General features: G+C 46.9%; 1 protein-coding gene across 1 annotated transcript; it reads right to left on the bottom strand.

Moving 5' to 3' along the window:
* Nucleotides 1-25,559, bottom strand: LOC125438406 (fibrocystin-like). The gene is made up of 9 exons (XM_048506853.1): nucleotides 25,335-25,559; nucleotides 22,790-22,956; nucleotides 18,934-19,128; nucleotides 17,492-17,617; nucleotides 14,476-14,609; nucleotides 9,589-9,701; nucleotides 3,793-3,862; nucleotides 1,809-1,943; nucleotides 1-27 (listed from the first exon to the last, which is right to left on the bottom strand). The coding sequence occupies exons 1-9, from the start codon at nucleotides 25,526-25,528 to the stop codon at nucleotides 1-3; spliced, it is 1,161 nt and encodes a 386-aa protein (XP_048362810.1). The 5' UTR covers nucleotides 25,529-25,559.
* Between the last annotated feature and the right edge of the window lie 284 nt (nucleotides 25,560-25,843).

Genomic DNA, 25,843 nt, shown 5'->3' with positions numbered 1-25,843 from the left:
CTACAGCAAGACAGGAGCCAGGTAAATCTGCAAGGGAAAGCATTCCCACGGCAAAGAGCCACCACCAAAAAGCCCTGTCTCTGGTCACTGCCCTCCTCTCCTCAGTAAGCTGGGGACACATTTGAAAACATTAACAGAATTCTGATCCTAAAACGCTGACCAGAAATAACATAGGACTATCAAATTCCTGGTGAGGCACAGAGATTTCCCAATATTTGTTCCCTTGGAGAAAATGGCTGCTTTGGGGGGTGCATGCAGTAGCATCATATCCTGCTGAGGTCCCCTCTTACCCAAACTCCACCCTCCCTAAGCCCCACCCCCTCCCCCAGCTATTTCCCAATCCAGAGCCGGAAACCTTAGAATAAAATCTCAGGCCTGCTCCACACAGGCCAATAAACACGGATTTAGAATGAAAAAAAAACCCATTTGGGGAAGGAACTTCGCACAGAACCCCGCCCCTAAAATGAGTCTGCCCTGTGTGATTTTCCCCAAACCAAGGCTCATTCCGCACATGCAGAATAATGCACTTTCAAACTGCTTTCAGTGCTCTTTGAAGCTGTGCGGAATAGCAAAATCCACTTGCAAACAGTTGTGAAAGTGGTTTGAAAACGCATTATTTTGCATGTGCAGAAGGGCCCCCAGTTTTTTTAAAATTGTGCTATTTGTGAGTCTTTTGAAAAATCCTGGGTTGGAGCCGCTTGTGAGCGAACGGCCAGGCAGGAGGCATTTTCTTTGCCTCTGTTTTCCTTTATAAAAATGTCATGGCTTACATCTACGTAGCCGCACAGGTGCAAATGGTCGTATCAGGAGACGTCAGCATGGCTGCGGGGGTTCATTTGTACATGCCTGCGTAGCTATGCATCAGTGGGTAGTAAATAAATGAAATAGGTGCACCTCCTTGAGAAGGGGTGGCAACAACCTGCATTGTTTCTGTGGGCTCCAATTGCAGCCTGCATAGATGCACGTGAACACAAAAACAGGAAAACGGGTTCCGTTGTCCCAACTGCAACCCACTATTCATCTGCTGTGCGGAAAGAACCTTAGTGTAACTTGTGAGCCAAGTGTTATTTGTATAACCCAGGCAAGTCTCTCTGAGATAAACAAAAAAACATCCAGGATCCTGGACCATGCTCCCGCTATGACTGTTACTCTCAATTTCATAGGCATCGGATAAGAGTGGTGATTGCTCTGCCCAACTTGCTAGAAGTGAGGTTGACATGGAATCCAATCCAGAGGTGGGATCCAGCAGGTTCTCACAGGTTCCCGAGAGTAGGTTACTAATTATTTGTGTGTGCCGAGAGGGGGTTACTAATGGGTGATTTTGCCACGTGATTTTTGCCTTAGTTACGCCCCTCCTCTCGGCAGTAGCGCGCAGAACTTGAAGCAGTCTAGCAGGAGGTGCACCAGCGTGCGTGGCAGCCTGCGCCTGCGTGCATTCGTTTCCCGCCCAAGCGTCCTTGCCACAGCCCCGGCCCGGAATGCCTGGCCACGCCCCCGTCGTGCCCCACCCAGCCTCATTGGTGCTACGCCACAGTTTGAATCCCACCACCATGGGAACCTGTTACTAAAATTTTTGGATCCCCCCACTGATCCAATCCAACACAATACTATGAAGGAACTGCATGTAAATGTAAAGACTTCCTTCATGTTTGAGCAGCTCAAAACCTGGATCCCAACAGTCACCCCAAGAAAATAGTTTAGTCTGTCACAGTCTTCAACAATCTTCATTACTGGTTCTTTGAAAGAAAGCCTCCAAAAGACAAAGAGACTGGGTTGGTGGGAAGAAACAGGCCTGAGTTCATTCTTACCGTTTCCCATGAGTGACCGAGGAACAAGCTGTTGGCCACGGAGGTATTTCCAGGACTTTCCACGATGTCGATTCCAAAGTCACGGCAGCCCCAGAGGAGGAATGCCTGAAGCTGCAGGTTGCTGCTGCTCATAATCTGTTGCAATATATTATTATAAAAGAAAACGACAGGTGAAGAGATTAAATGGGTGCTTGTTCTACATCACAAGTCCTCAATGTTATGGATCCTGTAGGCACCTTTGAGAAGTTCCTGGCCCCTCTATGATGCAGCTGGCCTCCACTCGGGCCAGGGCCTTCTCGGCCTTGGCCCCCGCCTGGTGGAACACTCTCCCTCCAGCTGCACGGGCCACCCTGACCGCGGGATCTTGAGTGAGTTCCGCAGGGCCTGAAATTGTGGTAAGACTGAGTTGTTCACTGGGCTTTTGGAGTGTCCAGCTGCTTTGAGGAAGTGCCCCTTTTTATTCCCTCCAGACTCTTGGAGTTCCTTTGCCATCTAAGGGGACTCCACTTCTCCTGTTTTGAGCCTCCTCTGGGAGAGTGGGGTTTTAATTGGGGTTTATCGCTGACGCCATCTTTGTTAATTACTGCTGTGTTTTAATCTAACTTAATCTAATTTTAATGGGGTTTTGTTTGTATGTGTTGTATGAGGAAATTATGTTGTGCACCGCCCAGAGCCCTCCGGGGGTAGGGCGGTATACAAAACAAACAAACAAACAAACAAACAAACAAATAAATAAATATGGATTTATACGCCACTTTTGAGAAGAGTTTGAGAAGAGTTTGGATTTATATGCCAGTTTTCTCAACTGTAAGGAGTCTCAAGACACCTTACAAATTCCTTCCTTTCCTTTCCCCACAATAGACCCCTTGTGAGGCAGGTGGGGCTGGGAGAGTTCTGAGAGAACTATGACTGGCTCAAGGTCACCCAGCAGGCTTCCTGGGTAGAACTGGGGAAATAAACCTGCTTGTCCAGATTAGAGTCTGCTGCTCATGTGAAGAAGTGGGGAAATCAAATGAGCAGCAGCGGCGTAGTGGCTAAGAGCAGGTGCACGCTGATCTGGAGGAACCGGGTTTGATTCCCAGCTCTGCCGCTCGAGTTGTGGAGGCTTATCTGGGGAATTCAGATTAGCCTGCGCACTCCAACACACACCAGCTGGGTGACCTTGGGCTAGTCACAGCTTTCTGGAGCTCTCTCAGCCCCACTCACCTCACAGCTTTCTGGCTAGTCACAGCTTTCTGGAGCTCTCTCAGCCCCACTCACCTCACAGGGTGTTTGTTGTGTGGGGGGAAGGGAAAGGAGATTGTCAGCCCCTTTGAGTCTCCTACAGGAGAGAAAGGGGGGATATAAATCCAAACTCCTCCGCCTCCTCCTCCTCCTCCTCCTCCTCCTCCTCCTCCTCCTCCTCTTCTTCTTCTTCTTCTTCTTCTCCAGATTAGAGTCTGCCTGCCCCTAACCACTACACCAGAAGGCCAGGCACAAACCATGGAGATGATGCACTGACTGGCAGAAAAGGAAATCCAGTGAATGAATACAACACCATCTAGTTTGGTGGGGAGATCAGCAAGCTTTCCCAGCTGGACAAAGTCCCTATCAAGTAAATTTCAACCCCTTTCACTGCAACTACTGTCTCCCAAAGCCCCAGAAACAAAATTAGATGAGGAGGCATCAATTATAAAATCAGAAAGCTTCTACCCTTCTCAAATATTATGAAGACCTATGATTGATTTCACGGCATTTATGTTACTTCCAAAATGACTGTACACAATGAATTCAATGAGGACATATCTGGCTGTACAGAGCATGCTTGTTACCTTCTAGCCATAACATCTATGATCTGATGTATGGAAAGTTAGTGACAGCCCCTAAGAATTGGGCTGAAACACACATAATTCACAAATAAAAGCAAGAATTTATGGTTACTTTACCTTAACCCCTCCTCGACACTGCCAGGCCGTGAAGGACTGAAATGTAACACGGAACGTACTGTTTGCTGTTTGAGGGTGATATTCAGGATATAGCAGGAGTCCATACCTGTATAGTTTGAAAGAACAAATCTGGTAATAAAAAGGGAACGACGTTAGACACTCGAGGTTAAATTTAGAAGAAGAAGAAGAAGAAGAAGAAGAAGAAGAAGAAGAAGAAGAAGAAGAAGAAGAAGAAGAAGAAGAAGAAGAAGAAGAAGAAGAAGAAGAAGAAGAAGAAGAAGAAGAAGAAGAAGAAGAAGAAGAAGAAAGAAGAAGAAGAAGAAGAAGAAGAAGAAGAAGAAGAAGAAGAAGAAGAAGAAGAAGAAGAAGAAGAGTTTGGATTTATATCCCCCCTTTCTCTCCTGCAGGAGACTCAAAGGGGCTTACAGTCTCCTTGCCCTTCCCCCCTCACAACAAACACCCTGTGAGGTAGGTGGGGCTGAGAGAGCTCCGAGAAGCGGTGACTAGCCCAAGGTCACCCAGCTGGCATGTGTGGGAGTGCACAGGCTAATCTGAATTCCCCAGATAAGCCTCCACAGCTCAGGCGGCAGAGCTGGGAATCAAACCCGGTTCCTCCAGATTAGATACACGTGCTCTTAACCTCCTACGCCACTGCTGCTCCTTAGCCTGTTTTAATATCTGTAACTAGGGCCAAAGTAAACGCAAGGGCATCCTCACGGCTGCCACACAGATGCCACCTCTATTTTAAAGTAATTTTTAAAACCCGCATCGGCCCAATTGGGCACACAGTATGACAGGCTGAGGGACTCTGGTCTTCCGCACACGCTTTATCTGGTGCCAAAATGCCTCGCCCCTGGCAGCTGTTTCAGCAACTATCAAGGGATGGAGGCATTTCGGCACTAGATAAAGTGTGTGGGGAAGACCAGAGGGCCTTGCTGATGGCATTTGTAAATCACTTCAGAGCAGCGACGGCATCTTCACGGTATTGTCACATTCTCGTTTTGCCCTTTGATTTAGCCATCCCGGAGTATAGGAAAGGGCATCAGCTGCTACAAAATAGATCCTTTACTGGATGGCTAGAAAAGATCATATCAAAACTTAGACAGTGTGGTCTTGATCCAATACAACTTTTGGAGACGCCTTACTGACATCGAGATGCAAACAGATTTTCCCCGGCTACCCGTTTTATATAAACCACTAAAATCATGGATAGGTATTTCAGCTGCACCTTATCTATCCAATGTAACGTCAGCAAGAAGCCGATGGGCTTTTTCTAGGGGTCGCTTTGATGCCTTCCCGTCAGTTGATCTGATGGGACGATTCCAAAATATTCCAAGGCACGAAAGAACCTGTGTGTGCGGCTCAGGGGAAGTAGACACAGTGTCACATATCTTACTGCATTGCAAGTTACACGAAGGTGAAAGGGAGCTGTTAATCCAACCATTGTTAACTCGTCATGTATATCCATTCATAGACAGTTTAGATACAAATTCTGTAAGAATGCTATTAGAAGATCGTGGTTCCGCCATTTCACAGAAGGTAGCTAAATTTTGTATACTGGTACACAACAAGCGTAGTTCCTTATTAAGACAAAGAGCAGTACTGTGTGATGAGGACGGTAATAATGCCTGAAGTTAATGTTATTTATCAATAGATCTTATAATGGATTTTACCATTTATATTATATTTTTGTATAAATGGAATGCTATGTATTCACATGTACTCTGATTGTAAATTATTGGCTGGCCTAAAGGCCGTAATCTCTCTCTCTCTCTCTCTCTCTCTCTCTCTCTCTCTCTCTCTCTCCCTCTCTCTCTCTCTCTGCCTGCCTGCCTGCCTGCCTGCCTGCCTGCCTGCCTGCCTGCCTGCCTGCCTGCCTGCCTGCCTGCCTGCCTGCCTGCCTGCCTGCCTGCCTGCCTGTCTGTCTGTCTATCTATCCTTTACTGATAAGTGCCAGTTGAAGCTGGGGAGCTCTGTTTTCCTTTCTACACTGAAGTACTCTGGGGATGGAGAGTTCAGTAGATGCATTTGACCCCATCAGTAGATGAAATTACCCTGTGCTTACGAGAGAAAGCACAAAATACCGCTGATATTCAGGAAACGAGACAGTAATCCATGTCAGGAGCTGAAAGTATAACAGCTGCATGGCAAAACCCTTGATTGCCTTAATGGACTGCTGAAGGACTAACAGCATTCACCTGTTGACAGTCAGCCAAAGGGAATGACTAAGCATGATTGCATCAGCAATATATAAGCGTCATGTGACCTTTGACTGTACTAGCCATAGGCTAATTAATGTATCATAGTGTATATAAGTAAGCTAACTCAGTTAAGCATGTTCCTTGCTGGGGACAGGACCTAAGCCGAAGGCTCTGTCCGTTTAAACAGTATATATTGTATCAATGCCAATACATCCTTTCTTTGAGTGAACTCCCTGGCTCCAGTGGTTATTGCCGCACTCTGTGTATGCTCAGTTGCGCCCACGCTGTCAACTCGTGTCAGGTTATGGGCCCAGTTGCCGCTAGGCGTTGTACAACCCACTGGTGAGTAACATTGCCTAGTGGGCGGAGCGAAGAGTGTGGTGTAGTCATGACGAGTCCTACTCATGGGCTGCTGTTTGAAAGGCTCAATGAGTCCAATTACGTCTCATGGGCGGAGAAAATGAAATGCTACCTCATCCGGGAAGGACTCTGGAAAGCTGCACAGAAAGCTCCAGATATGGACGGTGATGATGAGGTGGAGGCTGATGAGAAACCTCCAGTGGTTATTGCCGCACTCTGTGTACGCTCAGTTGCGCCCACGCTGTCAACTCGTGTCAATCCAGGCCAAAAGAGAGAGAGAGCCCCTCTAAAACCTTGCAGCGTTTTCTTTGTGCAGAACTTAGCCGTTAAGAGAGAGCGACGGTCTTTCCCACAAAAAGATGACAGTAAATTTGTATATTAATCCGCCATTTCCCGGACCTTCTTTGTAGCAGAAGGCTCTGCAGAAGTCCTCGTGCCCACCTAGAACCTACACATTTACTGCCATCTTTTTATGGAAAAGAATACAGATATATTGCAGGGGTTGAACTTGATGGCCTTTGGGATCTCTTCCAACTCTATGATTCTATGATATTCCAATCCATGTCTTTTCTACCAGATTTACTGAATGTTCTCAACTTCTGGGGGGGGGGGTGCTTTTGGCCAGGATTATGTGTAAACACACAAGTCTCACAAAAATAACATCCAAGAATTTAAACCACTGCATGTGTCAAAAAGCATAAGTCACTTTTCTGTGTAGGAATCAAACTGTTTAATAAAGACGGTGTCCACAAATGGCTGTTGTGGGTTTTCCAGGCTGTGCGACTGGGGTCTGGTACATTTTGCTATCAACATGTTGCCTGCATCTGTGTCTGGCATCTTCAAAAGCATAGTGAAATACTTTTCCCTCCATAGAATCATAAAGTTGGAAGAGACCTCAAGGGCCATCAAGTCCAACCCCCTGCAATGCAGGAACACACAATCAAAGCAAATCCCGATACATGTTCATCCAGCCTCTGTTAAAAAAAAACCTCCAAAGAAAAAAACTCCACAACTCTCCGAGGCAGTGAATTCTACTGTCAAACAGCCCTGACGGACAGGAAGTTCTTCCTAATGTTTAGGTGGAATCTCTTTTCCTATACCTTGAATCTATTACTTCGTGTCCTAGGCTCATTCCGCACATGCAGAATAATGCACTTTCAAACTGCTTTCAGTGGTAGAACAGTGCTTTCAGTTTTTAGAACACGGCCATACAGCCCAGAAACCACACAGCACCCAAATGCTGTCAGTGCTCTTTGAAGCTGTGCGGAATGGCAAAATCCACTTTCAAACAGTTGTGAAAGTGGTTTGAAAACGCATTATTTTGCGTGTGTGGAAGGGGCCCTAGTCTCTGAGGCAGCAGAAAACAAGCTTGCTCCCTCTTTGACATGACATCCCTTCAAATATCTAAACATGGCTATCATGTCCCCCCTTAACCTTCGCTTCTCCAGACTAAACATCTCCAGCTCCCTAAGTCTCTCTTCATAGGGCATGAATTCCAGACCTTTGACCATTTTGGTTGCCCTCCTCTGGACCCTCTGAAGATGCCAGCCACAGATATGGGCAAAACATTAGGAGCAAAAACTAACAGATCTCAGCCATATAACCCAGAAAGCCTACAACAGCCAGCTGATTCCGGTGGTAAGTTTTTTTCATTCCAGGGGAAGGGGATATGTGCCCGCAGCTCTAAAGGTTTTCAACTCCAAGGTAGTTCAGCAACTTCTCTATGGAGTTCCCCTATGGATAGGTGCATGGAACATCTCAGTTGAAAGAATACAATCTGGCTTCCTCTACAAAATACTTGGGGTACCACACTCTGTACCATATGCTGTACTATGCTTAGAAACTGGTCAGAACCTACTTGAAACAAGAGCATAGCTGAATACATTCAAGTATTGGATCAAACTATGTTTTAACTCTGATGAGCGCAGTTTAACATATATTGTGCGCCCAGACCTATTTGCCTCCGAATGGTATCAACTTCTTAAATCAAAAATCCACTCTCTAGGGCTGGTTCCGCACACGCAAAATAATGCACTTTCAAGCTGCTTTCACAACTGTTTTTGCCATTCCGCACAGCTTCAAAGAGCCCTGAAAGCAGCTTGAAAGTGCATTATTCTGCGTGTGCGGAATCAGCCTAGGTTTAATACTTGAAGATCTCTGTATGCTGTCACCCAGAGAGAGTTTGCAAACCTTAAAAAGCAGACTTCTAGAACAGGAATACCATATCTTGTTGGGCCAAGCAAATAAATCATGCTCACCCCTTTCTGTCGGAATAGTACCAGAACAGGGGCACATAGCCAAATATCTTGAACTATTAACTGAACCCCAACAGAGATGGATTATTACAAGGGCCAGATACAATACTTTTCCATCGGCCATTACAAAGGGTCGCTACCTATCGATCCCTCTCCAGGATCGGGTCTGTCCACACTGTAAAAACCAAGTGGAGACTCTTGCTCACATTATACTTGACTGTCCGAGATATGTGGGAATTAGGAATTTCTCTCCTGGGCGGGTCTTAGACAAATCTGAAAGAGACTCTGACAACTCTGTTGTGGAGCTTTTGTTAAATAACACAAAGGCCATGCTCTTGGAAAAAGTAGCAAAATTTATTTTACAAGTGACAGAATTTTTTAAGTAACGTCCAATGCTAGATACAGTTTATCTGTCTGTGTTTTGAATGTACATTTGATTTGTACTTCAGAAATGTCTGCAATGCTCTGGAGCCTATTTTAATATGCCTAATAAAGGTTGTTGTATTGTCTAGCCAGCTGATTCTGGCCATGAACATCAAGAGTGTTCACAAAATTCATAGATGTACATACAAATCAATTTAGTGTCTTATTTAAAAGACAGCATGCCAAGTTCTAAATTCAAACATCTATTTTATCCCCTTTAAAAAGCAGGCTTAAAGACTCAGTTCGGATTTGTACCCAGCACTGAAAAATGCATATGCAGATTCCTCATCTCTGGAATTAAATGTAGCAGCTGTTTAATAGAGAATACTAGACAATGGCTTAGAAGGGAGAAGAAGAATCTATGTAATTGAAATTGAAATGAATCCTATTTACACAGTCTATGACAAATGGACCGTGGCATATCAATATGTTTTCATCCTGCTGGGGGGAGATCCTGTTAAACATCAGAGAAAACATTAAACACAGTCTTTTCTAATTGGCTCTTGCAGACAGCATTTATTATTGGGGAGAGGAAAAAGGAGTGTTTGCGTGTGCCAGGGAACGGGGGAGAGAGAAAGGAAATCAGGATTTAATAAAAACAGGAATATGACATTACCTTGTACAAGAATGGGCCACATTTCTACGGAAGGACAGGACCGGCAACTGTGACAGGCCCGTCGGGGAAAGGTGAAAGAAATAGCCGTGTCCAGCAGCACACACCATGTTACCCTGCGGTGAAGAATACGGTATTACTAAATGTTTCCTGGCCCTAGTAAGATTTCAGGGTATGGAAGAATTTGTAGATAAAAATATTGGTGGAAGCTTTTTATCATATTAACATTCATATCAGTCCACTTTCTGAAAGCCAGAGAGGTTCAAATGCCTTCTGTTTCACTACAGTCAATGAAAGACTCAGGCCGTTTCCGCACGGCCACGATTGGGGTTGGGTCGACGTACACGACGCCGACCCAACCCCTCGGGACCGTTCGCACGAACGGTCCCAGAAACAAGCAGGAAGACGGCGCCGCGAAGCGCCGTTGCCCGGTCGACCTTCCGTCGCTGCGGCCGTCTGGCGCGGTGCCGAGGCCTGGGGACACGCCCCCCTGCCCTTCACGACCGCTCTGGCGTCGCAAGGCAGGGGGGCGTGTCCAACAGTTAAAAGGGGGAGGGAGGGCGCCTTTGAGCCGCTGCCGTTTGCATGGCAGCGGCTTGAAGCCGCCATTTTCCGTAAACCTCGCTGGGGAAGCGAGGTTGGAAAACGGCAGCTTCGCACGGCTCAGGAGGTGCGAGGGTGGCGCGGCGGCGCAGCAGCTGTGCCCCCCTGTGCAAACAACTCTCTGGGGACAGCGCTTTTGCCATCCCCAGGGCCTCAGACTTTTAAGTCATAACATGCTACTTAGGGGCCCATAATGGGCACATACATGCTCCTAGCACCAGAGGGAACTTACAAGTAGAACTGTGCATCTGGCCCTGTAACCAGTTAGAGACTGAGGATGGGGAGGGATGGGGTGTCCATCAGACATAGTCATGATATCACTTCTGGGAAAATTCAGAAGTGACATCACACCTCTTTGATGGTGGAAAGCACCATCAAATCACAGCTGACTTAACGGTGGCCCCTTGGGGTTTCCAAAGCAAGAGACATCCAAAGGTAGTCTGCCATTTCCCACCTCTGTGGGAGCAACCATAGACTTCACTGATATCCAGTCTCCCATCCAGTGGTGCGATCCAAAAATTTTAATAACAGGTTCCCATGGTGGTGGGATTCAAACTGTGGCGTAGCGCCAATGGGGCTGGGCGGGGCATGACGGGGGCGTGTCCGGGCATTCCGGGGGCGGGGCATTCCTGGACGGGGCTGTGGCAAAGGGCGCCAGCCATACGCTGTCGCCCCATGATCCTTAGTGCCAAGCGAAAGCGAATGCATGCAGAAAGGTCGCCCAGAGCTGCCACGCACGCCGGTGACCTCCTGCTAGACTGCTTCAAGTTCTGCGCGCTACTGCTGAGAGGAGGGGCGTAACTAAGGCAAAAGTCACGTGGCAAAATCACCAATTAGTAACCCCCTTTCGGCACACACAAATAATGAGTAACCTACTCTCGGGAACCTGTGAGAACCTGCTGGATCCCACCTCTGCTCCCATCCAAGTACTAACCAGGAACCCAACCCCTACCCTGGTTTCCACGATATATGGAGGAGATTGGAGCTGTGGTACTAGGAACGAGATCCCTTAGTCAAGATCTCACTCTCTCTCTAGGAATCCATAAGTGGAAACTATGGTTTTACCATAGAGTTTCAGTCAGTTTATAGAGAAGTGACATCATTTTTGAGAAAGCAAACATCGCACCATAGGTCAACAACCATTTTTTAAAATTTTATTTTTTCTCTCCTGCCACCGCTCCAAGCGGCTGCAGAAAATTTCATATAAAAATGCTGCAAAAGGTATTTTTAAAGAAAAACACAAATGTATTATTATATTCAGTAGAACAGCTGTGTGCTCACAACCAGACAATGCGCTTTTTACCTTTGTACAAATAGGACAGTGGTCACCAACCTGGGCAACACACACCAGAGCGCTTGGGAGTGCACGAAAAACAGCTACCTAAAGGGTAAAATTTGGTTAAATCATACCAAAGTGGATACAAGAATGGGGTACCTAATATGGGGGTACAATCTTAGGGGAACGGATTGCAAAGGGGTACATTCATGAAAAAAGATTGGGAGCCACTGGAGTAGGGGAAGCAGTTCTCTGTCGGTTTGATGACTTGGGATGATTCTTGGGGGAAACTAGCATAGTGGGGAACTCTCTGAAGAGGTGAGGCGGGGGGGTCCCCTCCATGGAGATCTTCAGTTTGCCAGGGAATTCGAAGTAGTTTGAAAAGGCCTCTTTTCAAAGGGGGAGGGAAGGAATTTGGGGATTGCTATTTAATTTTGGGTTTTAACTGGGGATGGTTCCACCACTATTGTAAGCTACCTTGAACCAGGAAGAAAGGGAGATATAAATGTTTTAATTGATGGATTACTTAATTAAATCAGCCACAACAACACTCCCGCCAGGAGGACGATGGCAAATCAAGATCAAACCCTCAAGACTTAGGACACATGGAATGGCAGAATCTCGACAGGAAATGATTTATTCACAGTGGGAAGGGCCGTCGGCCGGACCTTTGCCACTAGCAATTCATAGAAGAAATCGGAACCAGATGTGTAGATGCCCAAGGGTGGGCCAGCGGTGTCACTGGAAGTGTTTGCCAAGGTGAATATTTGTCCGCTGGGACCGGAGGCAAGACCACCAACGGGCTTCCCAGGGGTCACTGGAGTGCTTTAAGAAGGTAATGACTGTTCATTACGTGTGACCCAAATCAAAGGAGAGGCGGTGACCTAGAAGAGGAGCCCCCTCTCCCATTTCCCTTCTTCTGACCTATCCAATTTTCCCACTGTCTCAGAGTCTGACATTTGTCACATGGGTCACAAAACAAAGAGATAAGAAGACTGCCTGAAGCACACAAGCTTAGGCACCTTGTTACAGAAATACAGCTTTTCTGATCGGGCTGCCGGACGCAGACTTAGAGCTGAGATTCTGTCGTCACGTCACATTATTTCAGTGGATATTTTCTTTTCTGCCTGGGATTATGGCAGCGCACTGATTTGCAGTTCTACAAATGGTTTGCAAAATGGGGGAGGGAATCCTGAATATTTATGCAGACATCTAGCAGCCCAAGGACAGAGGTTTTGGACAAGCCGGGAATTCTGTTCTTTGAGGGACTGTTGTCTTGTGGCCGTCCCTGCAACTAAAATTCCAGAGAGAAATTAAGTGCTGTAGGACAGAAGCATCTTAGCAGTGAAGGAGAGTCAGGTGGCCTTTTAAGCGACTCAACCTTTTCATTTGTCAACAGAAAAAAAATGGTGGGAGCACACTTTAGGAAAAAATAGTCAAAAATGAGCAGGTCAAAATATTGGGGGATTTGCAAATGCAAACAGATAAAGTAATACACCAGGCTGAAAAGTGGCTGGAAAGGGAGGGGGGGGAGGTGGATAATTGATATAGCAACAGCTGGTGACAGCAGGGTTGGAAAAAAAGAACTGGAAAAGATGACCAAATGCTGAGACCTGAGAATGGAAGTTATGGGCCCAGTGATTATCAGCACACTGGGCGCCATGCCAAGAAACCTTGGACAGCATTTGAACCATCCACATATTGATAAAACGATGTATCGATTTCCCAGCTGGGCAGACTGAGGGGAAAACAGACAGGAATGGTGTAAGTCAGTGATGGCGAACCTTTTTGAGACCGAGTGCCCAAATTGCAACCGAAACCCCACATATTTATCACAAAGTGCCAACCCAGCAATTTAACCTGAATGCTGAGGTTTTAGTTTAGAAAAAAACAGTTGGCTCCCTCTTCCTCCACCCCACCCGCTTCAGCAGGGGCCAGCCTGCTGTAGGATCCAGCAAGTCCTGCGCGCACCGCTCTGTGCCTCTCTAGCAGCTCTGCCCCCCCCCTCGGGCAGCAGCCACCCGGAGCATAGGCACCAGCTCTCCAGCCGAGTCCTCCCTGCTCACCATGGTGTGCATGTCGTGCTCAGTGGCTCAGGCCAGCCTAGATGTGTGTGTGTGCGTGTGTGTGGGGGGGGTGATTTTCCACCCCCCACATGATGAACTCTGTGTGTACGTGCCCACAGAGAGGGCTCCAAGTGCCACCTCTGGCACCCGTGCCATAGGTTCGCCACCACTGGTGTAAGTTGACTGAACCACCTTAAAGATGCAGAATCTTTCCCTCCAAGGATTTGAAGTACGCCTGCGGAGGTGGGAGTGCCTCTTCACCTCCACTGGTGTTCTATGTGGAATTTGTAGCAAATTTGCATCCCCATCAACACCCCCCGAAAAACCCACACTGACAACTAGTGGCATAGTGCCCACGAGGTGGGGGGTGGGGCAATGCCCCATGCAGAGCAGATGGCCCGGAGGCATAGGCTGGAGTGTGATGTGGAGGGTGGAGGCGGATGTGATGGCAGTGCCACGGTAGAGGCGCCAGGGAATGAAATCGTCGTGCCAGAGGCGCAGTTTCCCCTCGCTCTGCCTCTGCCGACAACTGCTTCCTCTACAGGGAACAACTCACCACCAACAGAAGAGCAGGCAACAATATGTATTTATTCATTGACAGCTTAATAATTCATTGACCGCTTAATAATCTTAATAAACTTCATTGACCGCTTAATAATTTTGAATTTTTGAATGATTTGGAATTTTGGGGGAAGTATTTCTTTGTAAGGTCAAATGTCCCCAAAGGATGTTGGCTCTAAACACTGGGTTTTTTTAAAAAAAAAAGGTTTTAAATAAATTTGGTGTTCTTGTTGAAATCCTGGTTTGTTTTGTTCTGTCTCACTACCCTTTTTGCAGGTTAATATCCATGCAATCGGCTCTTCTAAGACTCAATATTATCAATTCAGCACCTGACATCCCAAATCCCCTTTTACTCTTTGACTTGAACAAAGGCGCTGTCCTTACCTCTATCAAATTATCAGCAGCCTGGATGTAGATCCCAGCGGGTGAAAAGGTTTCAATATTGGACAGCCCATCAGTTCCAGAAAGTCCAATAATTGTATTGCTCTTTAATTGGTTCTTTTGATCCGGCCACTCTCCTAAAAAAGGACAACACAAACAGAAAACACTTAATAAGACATCACAGAGGCAAGCCAAATATTAATTGCACTTTACTCTCCGTTCATTGCTCATTATACCTTTTCCGGATAACCATGACAGTAGATTTGAGAAGTTATCTGCCATTTCCTGGACCATCTTTGTTCTAGAATGCTCTGCTGGCTTCTTAGTGCCTTTGGGGACAACTAGGTAGGCACTAGAAGAAGAAGAAGAAGAAGAAGAAGAAGAAGAAGAAGAAGAAGAAGAAGAAGAAGAAGAAGAAGAAGAAGAAGAAGAAGAAGAAGAAGAAGAAGAAGAAGAAGAAGAAGAAGAAGAAGAAGAAGAAGAAGAAGAAGAGGAGGAGGAGGAGGAGGAGGAGGAGTTTGGATTTATATCCCCCCTTTCTTTCCTGCAGGAGACTCAAAGGGGCTTACAATCTCCTTGCCCTTCCCCCCCACAACAAACACCCTGTGAGGTAGGTGGGGCTGAGAGAGCTCCGAGAAGCTGTGACTAGCCCAAGGTCACCCAGCTGGCGTGTGTGGGAGTGCACAGGCTAATCTAAATTCCCCAGATAAGCCTCCACAGCTCAGGCGGCAGAGCAGAGAATCAAACCCAGTTCCTCCAGATTAGATACACGAGCTCTTAACCTCCTACGCCACTGCTGCTCTCTAGGACCCAAAAGGAGCATTCTAGAACAAAGACAGTCCAGGAAATGGCAGATGACTTCTCAGAAATGGTCAGTGGTGTACCTGCCAGAGGGACATGTGAGGTCAGATGTCCCTGGGCGCCACCAATTTAATCATGTGGGGGAGGCAGTGCAAAATCACCCCCCACACCTGCAGCATTCTGCCGGCCTCCTGGCTGGGTCTGTTGTCTGCCTGTGCTGCCCCCACGGCTCTCCGGCCGCTCTTTGCTGGTCTCCAGCGGCTCTGTGTGGAGCCTGCCTCCTCTCCCCCCCTGCACTGGCCCCTGTAACCAGCTTGCCCTCTCGAGGTGAGTTGGCGCCAAGTGTGGGGGGGCTGAGTGGCAAGTTCGGTGTGGTAGCAAGTTTGGTTCTTGCCCCAGGCGCCATTTCCTGGAGGTCTGCCCCTGGATCTGGTGTCATCATTATCCTGAGAAAGGCAAGGATGTAGGTAAGGAGGGTTTTCCCGGGTTCAACTCCCCCATTACATTTCTGAAGCTCCACCCCTTGTTTGTGCGTTTTTTGTATTTTTTAGTGTTCCTTCAGTTTTTGGCCTGCAGGGGGTGCAGTTTATAGGCTAGCAGCACTAAAATTTTCCAGGAGACTCTCCGGATGATACCACCCAGGGTTGGTGAGGTTTAGTTCAGGGGGTCCAATGTTATGGACTACCAAAAGGGGTGCCCCATCCCCCATTGTTTCCAAAGTGAGCTAATAGAAGATGGGGGTTACAACTTTTAGGGTCCATAACTTTGGATCCCCTGAACTAAACCTCACCAAACCTGGGTGGTATCATCAGGAGAGTCTCCTAAAGATACCCTGAAATTTTGGTGCTGCTAGCTTAAGAATTGCACCCCTGACAGCAGGCACCCCCCAAATTTCCCCAGATTCTCCTTTTAAATCCACCCCCTTCGGCATGGATTTAAAGTGAGAATCTGAGGTCGCCAGTTTAAACATGGAAAGTGATGCTGTTTCAGGGTGGGGGAGAATCCACCCCAAAACAGCATCACTTTCAATGTTGTTTTAACTGGGGACCCCAGATTCTCCCTTTAAGGTGGATTTAAAGGGAGAATCTGGGCTCCCTAGTTTGAACACCATTGAAAGTGATGCTTTTGGGGGGTGGATTCCAGCATCACAGCAGCCACCCATGGGGGGAAGGTGCACAAAACTCAGATTTTGCACCAGGCTCCATTTTCCTAGCTACGCCTCCACCCGGAAAGGAGGGCAGAAGGGATTGCTAGCTGCCAGCTGGGAGCCCAGCCGGTGGGGGCGGCGGGGGCGGGGGGCAGGCGGGATAGAGGAGTCTGCTGTCCCTGACCTTGGAGGGCTGCTTTTATAAGCACCAAGGCTGGGGGCGAAGCTTGGTGAGGCATGGCCATGCCTCCAGGGGCAGATGGGGTGTGGCCCCGCCCCCAAACCCTCCCCATAAAAAATCGATAGCTATGTCACTGGAGAAAGCTACAGTTGGTTGACATTCATGCACCCAGTTGGTGACTTGCATAATGATTTGAAAGCACAAGCAAGAAGAATTCTATGAAGTTGGGGTGGGAGACAATATGTGATCAGACCAGTAATAGCCAGCAGAGAAAAAAATGGGGACAAAAGACTGTCAGGGTTCCCACTATGGAGCGCGGGGTCATGGGGAAGCCCGGGTGTGCACCAGAAATGATGCGCACTGAGAGTAGAGCGGGGCATACAGGGGCCGTGGCAAGTGGGGAAACGCCCCTAGACACTATAGTCCTATTGCTATTCAAACCTGGATTCCCCAGATCCTGGTCTAACACCTGCCTCTTTGCAATCTTTTACAGGTAAAGGTAGCAAGCACTTGGGCTTTACTGACCCATGCGGAGATGTCACACCACAATGTTTACTAGGCAGACTTTGTTTAGGAGGTGGGTTGCCATTGCCTTCCCCAGTCACCTGTACGTTACCCCCAGAAAGGTGGGTAATCATTATACCAACGTCAAAAGTATGGAAGGCTGAATTAACCTTGAGCCTGAACCCAGGACTCAAGTTGTAAGCAGAGCAGTAGTGCAGTTTCCATTCTGCGCCACAGAGTACTCAAACAACAACAAAACAACAACAAACTTTGTTGGGCACATAAAATAAGCTCTAATACATACTTACCTGGAAGGGAGACAACTTGATAACAAAGTACTCTTTTATAGCCAGACCAAGATCAAATGACAGTTTCAGTTCACTTACCCACGTGAAGTCCATGGCCCATGATGTTGTATAAAATGTTATTTTCCACCCTAAGATCTGACACCCCGGAAAGGCTCATTCCCCTAGCGAAAGAATCCAAGACGGCACAGTCCCGAATGTAAGATTCTAGAATGGAGGGGAGAAAGGAGATAAAACTATAAGAGAACAAGGTAACAATAGCAATCAAAAAAATTATATCCAGGCTTTCTCCCTGATTGGGGACTCAAGAGACTTTTCATGTTGTTCCCCTTCCTTCACTTAATGCTCACAACAATCTTGCAAAGGATAGGCTAAACTCAAGAATCCACCCATGAATAGCATCATTTTCAATGTTGATTAAACTAGGGAGCCCAGATTTTCCTTTTAAATCCCCCATGAATGGAGAATCCACCCTGAAACAGCATCACTTTCAATGTTGTTTAGATTAAAGAGCCCAGATTCTCCTTTTAAACCCACCTTAAAGGGAGAATCTGGACTCCCTAGTTTAAACAACATTGAAAATGATGCTGTTTCAGGGTAGGTTCCCCACCCACCCCCAAACAGCATCACTTTCAATGTTGGTTGTTGTGGGCTGCGTGGCTGTGGTCTGGTAGACCTTGTTCCTACCATTTCGCCTGCATCTGTGACTGGCATCTTCAGAGACGTAGCACAGAGAGAAGTCTGTTATTAACTGTGTCAAGACTTCTCTTATAACAGACTTCTCTCTGTGATACACCTCTGCAGATGCCAGCCACAGATGCAGGCAAGATGTTAGGAACAAGATCTACCAGACCACGGCCTCATAGCCCAGAAAACCCACCACAACCAGTTGAATCCAGCCATGAGAGATGTCAACAATACTTTCAATGTTTGTTTGTTTTTAATCTAGGGAGCCCAGATTCTCCTTTTAAATCCACTCCAAAGGGTGCTAAGCTAGCAGTACCAACATTTCAGGCTATCTTCAGGAGACTCTCCTGATGATACCACCAAGGTTTGGTGAAGTTTGGTTCGGGGGGTCCAAACTTATGGACCCTCAAAAGGGTAGCCCCATCTACTATTAGCTCCCATTGGATGGGGATATGGGGCACCCATTTTGGGGGTCCATAGCTTTGGGGGTCTATAGCTCTTTTTCCACCTTTTTCATCTTTACCATGTTATTCTTTTAGATTCTGTTCCATCCATTCCATCTTTTTCTCTCCTTTCTGTATCCTCGTTTTAACCAGCAGAGGACGGGGGAGTTAAGGTGGCCACATCCAGGGTGGGAAATCCCTGGAGATTTAGGAATAGGGCCTGGAAGGACACGAACTTCAGAGGGGTACTACTTGGCATAGAGTCCACCCTATGAAGCATCCATTTTCTCCAGGGGTCCCAGACTCTAGAGGTGAGCTGTAATTCTGAGGAATTCTCAGGTGAGACCAGCATCCTCAGTAAAGACAAAATGAGTAACGATTGAATTCTCTTACCAGTCATATTGGTATTCCCGACAATGGTGAGCGCACTGAGATCTTTCCGGAAGGCTTGACCTACGTGCCGGAACTGCACGCCTTCCAAACGGAGCTGGCTCCCCTCGCCACGGTAGGCCTGCACAGTGAGCACAGCCCCCATGTCCTGAGATCCAAGCTTCCTTTCGCTGGCCTTGTACAGACATTTGGAGATATCTAAACAAAGCAATGAGGCAAGCACATCATACGCAGGGCATCAGTTATCAGCAGAGTTTAAAGCGGAGTCACTCTGGTAAGATGAGAAGGTCTATAGTCTTCTTGCACTCACTGCAGCCTCCCACCACTCTTGAAAAAGAATACTCTCCACGCAAGATGTTCTTTCCATAGGAAGGCTTTTACTTTAGCAGTTGCAGGGTTACACAAGTCTATGCTATACTAAGGTGACCAGATTGTCACCTTTTAAAACCGGGACGGGGGGCGCACGCACTGCCTTTTGGGGCACTCCCCAGTTTCCCGCCCTGTGACAGGGCGGGAAACTGGGGAGTGCCCCAAAAGGCAGTGCACTCCTGCGGCCGCGTGCGTGGGAGGCTGGGGCACTGCCTTCTGGGGTGCTCCCCTGTTTCCCGCCCTGTCACAGGGTGGGAAAAGGGGAGCACCCCAGAAGGCAAAATCGGGACAGTTAAAAAAACCCCATGGGACGCGGGACAGATTGGTTTAAGGCGGGACTGTCCCGCCCAAAGTGGGACGTCTGGTCACCTTATGCTATACAAGACAATAAAGCTATACAGTGTTGGAAGTGAAGGACTTTACAGTTACGCTGTTTCCTGCCTCAACCTACAGAGGGGGTTTTACTAGAGAGCTAGTGGCTAGATAGGGACCTAGGGATTTGACACCTTTACTCTATCATGCTGGTTCTATCCCTTTGATGTTAGACTGATACTCTCAGGGACTTCCTTCCTTCCGGCTTCTTCCTCGACCCCTTCTCCATTCTTATTCCTACCATGCCTAGAGAGAGGATGGATGCTCCTCGCATCCATCTCCATCCAGCTAGATTAGGATAACATAGTGACTCTATCTACCTATCTTTCTATCCAGAATGGAGTTCGCTAATAAATACCCTTTTATTAGATTAGAAACTACAACTGACTCCGACTTTCTTTTGTGTAAGCTTGCCGCACATTGGGATCCATCACGCACACGCACGCACACGAGGTAAGGCTTCTGCTGTGTTCTAGCCACCCATGCCACTCTGCTAACTATGGTAAGGGATAATCTCCAACTACCAGGAGCACTTATCCCAACATACAAAACTCTTCAGCAAGAACAAAGTTGAGCACGCACTCTCAGAACTTATACTCAACTTAGACTCAGTCACTTAGCATATACAATGCTTTGCATTTTACACATTCAAACAAGGATACTTTTCCCGCGCCCCGGCAACAGCCTCTCATTGGTCTAGAGTCACAGTTGAACTCACCAATCATGTTAAAGGTCAACTGTTGCTACTTCGCCCTAAACCAGCGATGGCGAACCTTTTCGAGACCGAGTGCCCAAATTGCAACTCAAAACCCACTTATCGCAAAGTGCCAATGCGGCAATTTAACCTGAATAACCCCCTTCGAGCAGGGGCCAGCCTGCTGTAGCCTCCAGCAAGTCCCACCTGAACCGTGCTGCAACTCTGCCCCCTCTGCCCCCCTGGGCAGCAGCCACCTGGAGCATAGGGACTAGGCCCGCCAGCCGAGTCATCCCTGCTCACTGAGATCCACACACATCAAAGTCCAGTGGCCCAGGCCAGCCTAGATGTGTGTGTGGAAAGGCGATTCCCCCCCCCACATGACGAAGTCTGTGAGCGCGTGCCCACAGAGAGGGCTCTGAGTGCCACCTCTGGCACCCGTGCCATAGGTTCGCCACCACTGCCCTAGACTTACTGTCTCCAGCCTTGCTGTTGGCAAACTTCTGCTGATTAGGAGATGAACCTTTTGTGAACCTTTTTAAAAAATATATCATGACATCAGTCTGGTCTGCTCAAATGTTAGGACGTGTCCTGTTGCACTCCCTCAAATTTAAAGGACAGCAGATTATCTTGTGGAAATAGAATATAGAATTGTAGAGTTGGAAGAGACCACACGGGCCATGAAGGCCAACCCTCTGCCATGCAGGAAGACACCATCAAAGCACCCTTGACAAATGGCCATCCAGCCTCTGTTTAAAAACTTCCAGTGAAGGAGACTCCACCATACTCCGAGGCAGTGCATTCCTCTGTCGAACAGGCTTTACCATCAGGAAGTTCTACCTAATGTTTAGGTGGAATTTCTTTCCTGCACCTTGAATCCATTACTCCTTATCCTAGCCCCATGGTGGTGAACCTTTGGCACTCCAGATGTTATGGACTACAATTCCCATCAGCCCCTGCCAATTGGCCATGCTGGCAGGGGCTGATGGGAATTGTAGTCCATAACATCTGGAGTGCCAAAGGTTCGCCACCACTGTTTAGCCTTTGGAGCAGCAGAAAACAAGCTTGCTCCCTCTGCAACATAACATCCCTTCAAATATTGAAACTTGGCTATCATGTCCTGCCTTCACCTTCTCTTCTCCAGACTAAACATCCCCAGCTCCCTAAGCCGCTCCTTATAGGGCATGGAATCCAGGCCTTTGACATTTTGGTTGCCTACCCTGGACCTGTTCCAGCGTGTCAATGTACTTCTTGAACTGTGGTGCCCAGAACTGAACACCGTATTCCAGGTGAGGCCTAACAAATATAGAAAAGTGTGGTACTATCACATCCCTTGATCTAGACATTACATTCCTATTGATGCAGCCCAGAATCACATGGGCTTTCTTGGCTTCTGCATCGCACTGCTGACTAGGCTTGGTAAATACCCTCGGGGGATTTAAAAGGGGAATCTGGGCTCCCTAGTGATGCTGTTTGGAGGTAGATTCCAGCATCACAGCGGCCTCCCATGGTGGGGGAGCGCAAAACTCAGATTTTGCACTGGGCTCCATTTTCCCTAGCTACGCCTTGGCCTTAAAGTGAACCTGGAGGGAAACTGAAAGCCTGTGTAGTTATAACAACTGGAGTAATATGGTCCCCTATGACCCCTTCTAGTCAATACTCTGGCCACAGCATCCTGTACTAACTGCAGCTTCTAGACCAGTGGTGGCGAACCTTTGGCACTCCATGCTGGCAGGGGCTGATGGGAATTGTAGTCCATACCATCTGGAGTGCCAAAGGTTCGCCACCACAGTTCTAGACAGTCTTCAAGGGCAGCCCCATGTAGAGAACATTGCAGTAATCCCATGTAGATGTTACCAGACCATGCACCACAGTGGAAAGATTTTTTCCACCCAGTAAGAGCCAAAGCCGGCCACCACTGGGATCAGGAGGCCTGGGCTTGTATAAATATTTTAAATGTCATTTTAATGTTTTTAACATTTTATGGTTCAGATGTTCACCAGCTCGGGAACCCTATTTGGATGGAAAGTCCGTCCAGAATTTTTTTAAAAAAAATAATCGTCCAACTTAAAATGGGAAGAAAACCATATTGTCTGCCTTACCGCTTCTACTACTTTTCTACAATCATTTCAGTGCTGAGTAATTCAACTAAGGCTCATTCCGCACATGCAGAATAATGCACTTTCAAACTGCTTTCAGCGCTCTTTGAAGCTGTGCGGAATGGCAAAATCCACTTGCAAACAGTTGTGAAAGTGGTTTGAAAACGCATTATTTTGCGTGTGCGGAAGGGGCCACACCTAAGCAGTTTCCAGGATCTCTGTGGATCCAACACTGTAGGATCAAGAATAAGTCCAATAATGGTGTCCTGGATGATTTGTTGACTTTTTTCTCCCATCCGGTTTGCCTCCAAGGTGGTCTACGTACCTCTCTCGCCTCCCGAAGCAGCTGCTTCTTTGCACACCTTTTGGCGGGAAAGTCTCTCGCTTGTAACATTTCCTCGGACGACCACTCTTCTGCTCAGCAACGCCACAACAGCTCTCAAATTAAGACGTTCTCCCAACACCTGCTCTTCAGAAATGCCGTGAGGGTACCTGTGGGGAGCCCAGAACAAACACGGCCGGCTCAAGACATCTCACTTTATCGATCTGCTCAGTCTGTGGAGCTTAACTGGAGGCCGGAAAGCATCTTTGAAACATAATTGTGGCACCTGGGGCCAACTCTTTATCCAGCGGTAAAATACCAAAGGTCCATGTTTCTGGGCATATAACAAATGCCAATGGCATTTCCTCATCTCCCCAAAGACCCCAATTCATTGCCGTAACCACATATACAGTAATACAGCCATGCAAGTGCAGGTCTGCAGGATAAACCGTTTGCACGACACAGCTCTTCCAAAGCTGCCGCAATTTCCACCGCACCACAGCAAACTCTTTTTATTTCATTTTATTGGATTTGACACCCTGCCCTCCCCAGCCTAAGCTCACCACCCAGTTTCCAAAATATCAGTTATAAAAGCAAATGTCAAAACGATGATTTAGGTTTGGTGATATTTTAGTGCTGTCGCTGCCTAGAGATTTTGTACAGACACATGGTATACATTTTAAAAATAGATAGATGGATAGATAGATAGATAGATAGATAGATAGATAGATAGATAGATAGATAGATAGATAGATAGATAGATAGATAGATAGATAGATAGATAGATAGATAGATAGATAGATAGATAGATAGATAGATAGATAGATAGATAGATAGATAGATAGATAGATAGATAGATAGATAGATAGATAGATAGATAGATAGATAGATAGATAGATAGATAAAGTCCCGTCCCTAAATTAGCAAGACCTGAGCAAGGTTGTTCACATAGGATGTTTTGGAGGACACTGACACGCAGGGTCACCATGAGTTGGAAGCAACTTGACAATACTTAACATAAACACAAAACGATATTCTGGAAGATCAATAGGACTGCCAGCTCCTGGTTGGGAAATACCTGGAGATGTTGAAGGTGGAACCTAAGGGGGGGGGGGTTGGGGAGGGGAAGGAGTTCAGAGGGGGATAATGCCGTTCTCAAAACACCAGCGTTTAGCCAACTTTTGTTTAAAAACAAAATCTATTATGAGCTTTGTTGAATGCATTAATCAGAGTCTCCAGTTAAAGAAAACAGCCATCATGGTCTCACACTAGTCAAAACATTTTTTTTTTCATTTCATTTAGCCTTTATTTGGCATAAATAGTCAAAACAGTCAAAGTTCAAAGTTCAAAGACCTTTATTAGGCATTAAAACATAGCAGAACTAAGTAATCCAAATACAGTTTAACGAGATGAAACGGGTACTCCTGTTTCACAAAGTGCGTACTTCAGAGCGAAAGAGGAACCCAGGAAATTATTTCATAATAGTGAGCAAGCATTTGGCCACTATGTCCAGTTGCTTGGGATTCTCTGTATTCAGAAGATAGTTCAATTTAAGATTAACAGGGCATGGATGGACCAGTAAAAGATCCCCTAAAAACAGGTTTGGTCTAAAATCGTTAAATTTTGGACAGACTAATAAAATGTGCTCCAATGACTCCTCAGAGGTTTGACAGTATTCGCAGGTACGCTTTTGCTGTGAAGGTACCGTGAATCTCTCTGGGGAAAAGGTTAGTGGAAACGTGTTGGTTCTCGCTCTGGTAAGTAGCCACCTCAACTTAGGTTCAGACAAGATATTTAAGTATGCAGCTGTCTTGCATTTCCCAGGCATGATGTTAAAATGGAGGGGGGAGAACAAGCTCCTTGCTTTACTAACTAGATGTTGGTGTTCCTGATCGAATAGTTCCTGACCTTGATACAATGTTGTATCTCGCTAGAAGAAAGCATAAGGAGCTGGTCCCAAGGATAATGCCTTAGAGTCCATCTTCCAAAAGCAGCCAATTGAAAATGCTGGGGGGAAGAATTAGGACTAATAAAAGGAAACACTTCTTCATGCAACGTGTGATTGGTGTTTGGAATATGCTGCCACAGGAGCTGGTGATGGCCACTAACCTGGATAGCTTTAAAAAGGGCTTGGATAGAATTATGGAGGAGAAGTCGATTTATGGCTACCAATCTTGATCTTCCTTGATCTCAGATTGCAAATGCCTTAGCAGACCAGGTGCTCGGGAGCAGCAGCAGCAGAAGGCCATTGCTTTCACCTCCTGCATGTGAGCTCCCAAAGGCACCTGGTGGGCCACTGCAAGTGGCAGAGTGCTGGACTAGATGGACTCTGGTCTGATCCAGCTGGCTTGTTCTTATGTTCTTAATTTATCCAGGTGGACCAATCTGTGTCACCTGGAGCTCAGTTGTAATCCCAGGAGGTCTCCAGCTGCCACCTTGAAGTTGGCAAGTCTCAAAGATCCACCAATGCAAACATTATAATTGCAATAGTTCCACATTGACTTCCCAGCCTGATAATGCCCATTTCCCAGCCCACAGGCAGGAATACCTGAGTGGGGATGTGATGTAGAGGTCTGTGCCGTTGACAGATTTGATAGTGACCACCTCCGCTTGCTTCTGAGCATCCCCAAGGCCTCCTCCAGAGACAACCACTTCGTCTCCAGGCTTCCAGTCCACCGGCTCAGTCAGGCTTAACTTGGTGTCGTTTGAACGGGCTCCTGATTTCAAATGTGTGACTGTCATGTCAGGGACACACCCTGCAATGTGAAGCAGGAAAAAAAGTTAGCCCAAATGAACTGTTTGATGAGATGTCCACACATACATTGACCTCCTAAAACCAACAAAAAATCAACCCTTCCGAATTCATTTCAAAGCAATGCTCAGATAAACAAAGAACAAAATGAAATCTGGTTTATGTTTCTCTCCCAAATGTTTAAGAGTTTTGTTGAGTCACTGTAGTTGCAACATTGGAGAGTAAATCAATTGATTGAAAACCTTATCAATACAGCTATCCCCTCCATGTTGTTGGAGTCAGGGGTGCTCCCCTCGCCCCTCCCC

The sequence above is a fragment of the Sphaerodactylus townsendi genome, linkage group LG01, assembly GCF_021028975.2.
Source record: "Sphaerodactylus townsendi isolate TG3544 linkage group LG01, MPM_Stown_v2.3, whole genome shotgun sequence".
NCBI lineage: Eukaryota > Metazoa > Chordata > Lepidosauria > Squamata > Sphaerodactylidae > Sphaerodactylus > Sphaerodactylus townsendi.
The sequence above is the reverse complement of the archived record's forward strand: the minus strand, read 5'-3'. Positions and strand labels throughout refer to the sequence as shown.

Bases quoted from the DNA above. Each gene is read 5' to 3' on its own strand.
- LOC125438406 (XM_048506853.1), bottom strand. From the start codon at position 25,528: ATGACAGTCACACATTTGAAATCAGGAGCCCGTTCAAACGACACCAAG. The intron at 14,610-17,491 runs GTAAGTGAACTG...GTCCTTTTTTAG, and splicing joins GGGCCATGGACTTCACGTGG to GAGAGTGGCCGGATCAAAAG. The intron at 9,702-14,475 runs GTAAGGACAGCG...TCTTCACCGCAG, and splicing joins CTGCTGATAATTTGATAGAG to GGTAACATGGTGTGTGCTGC.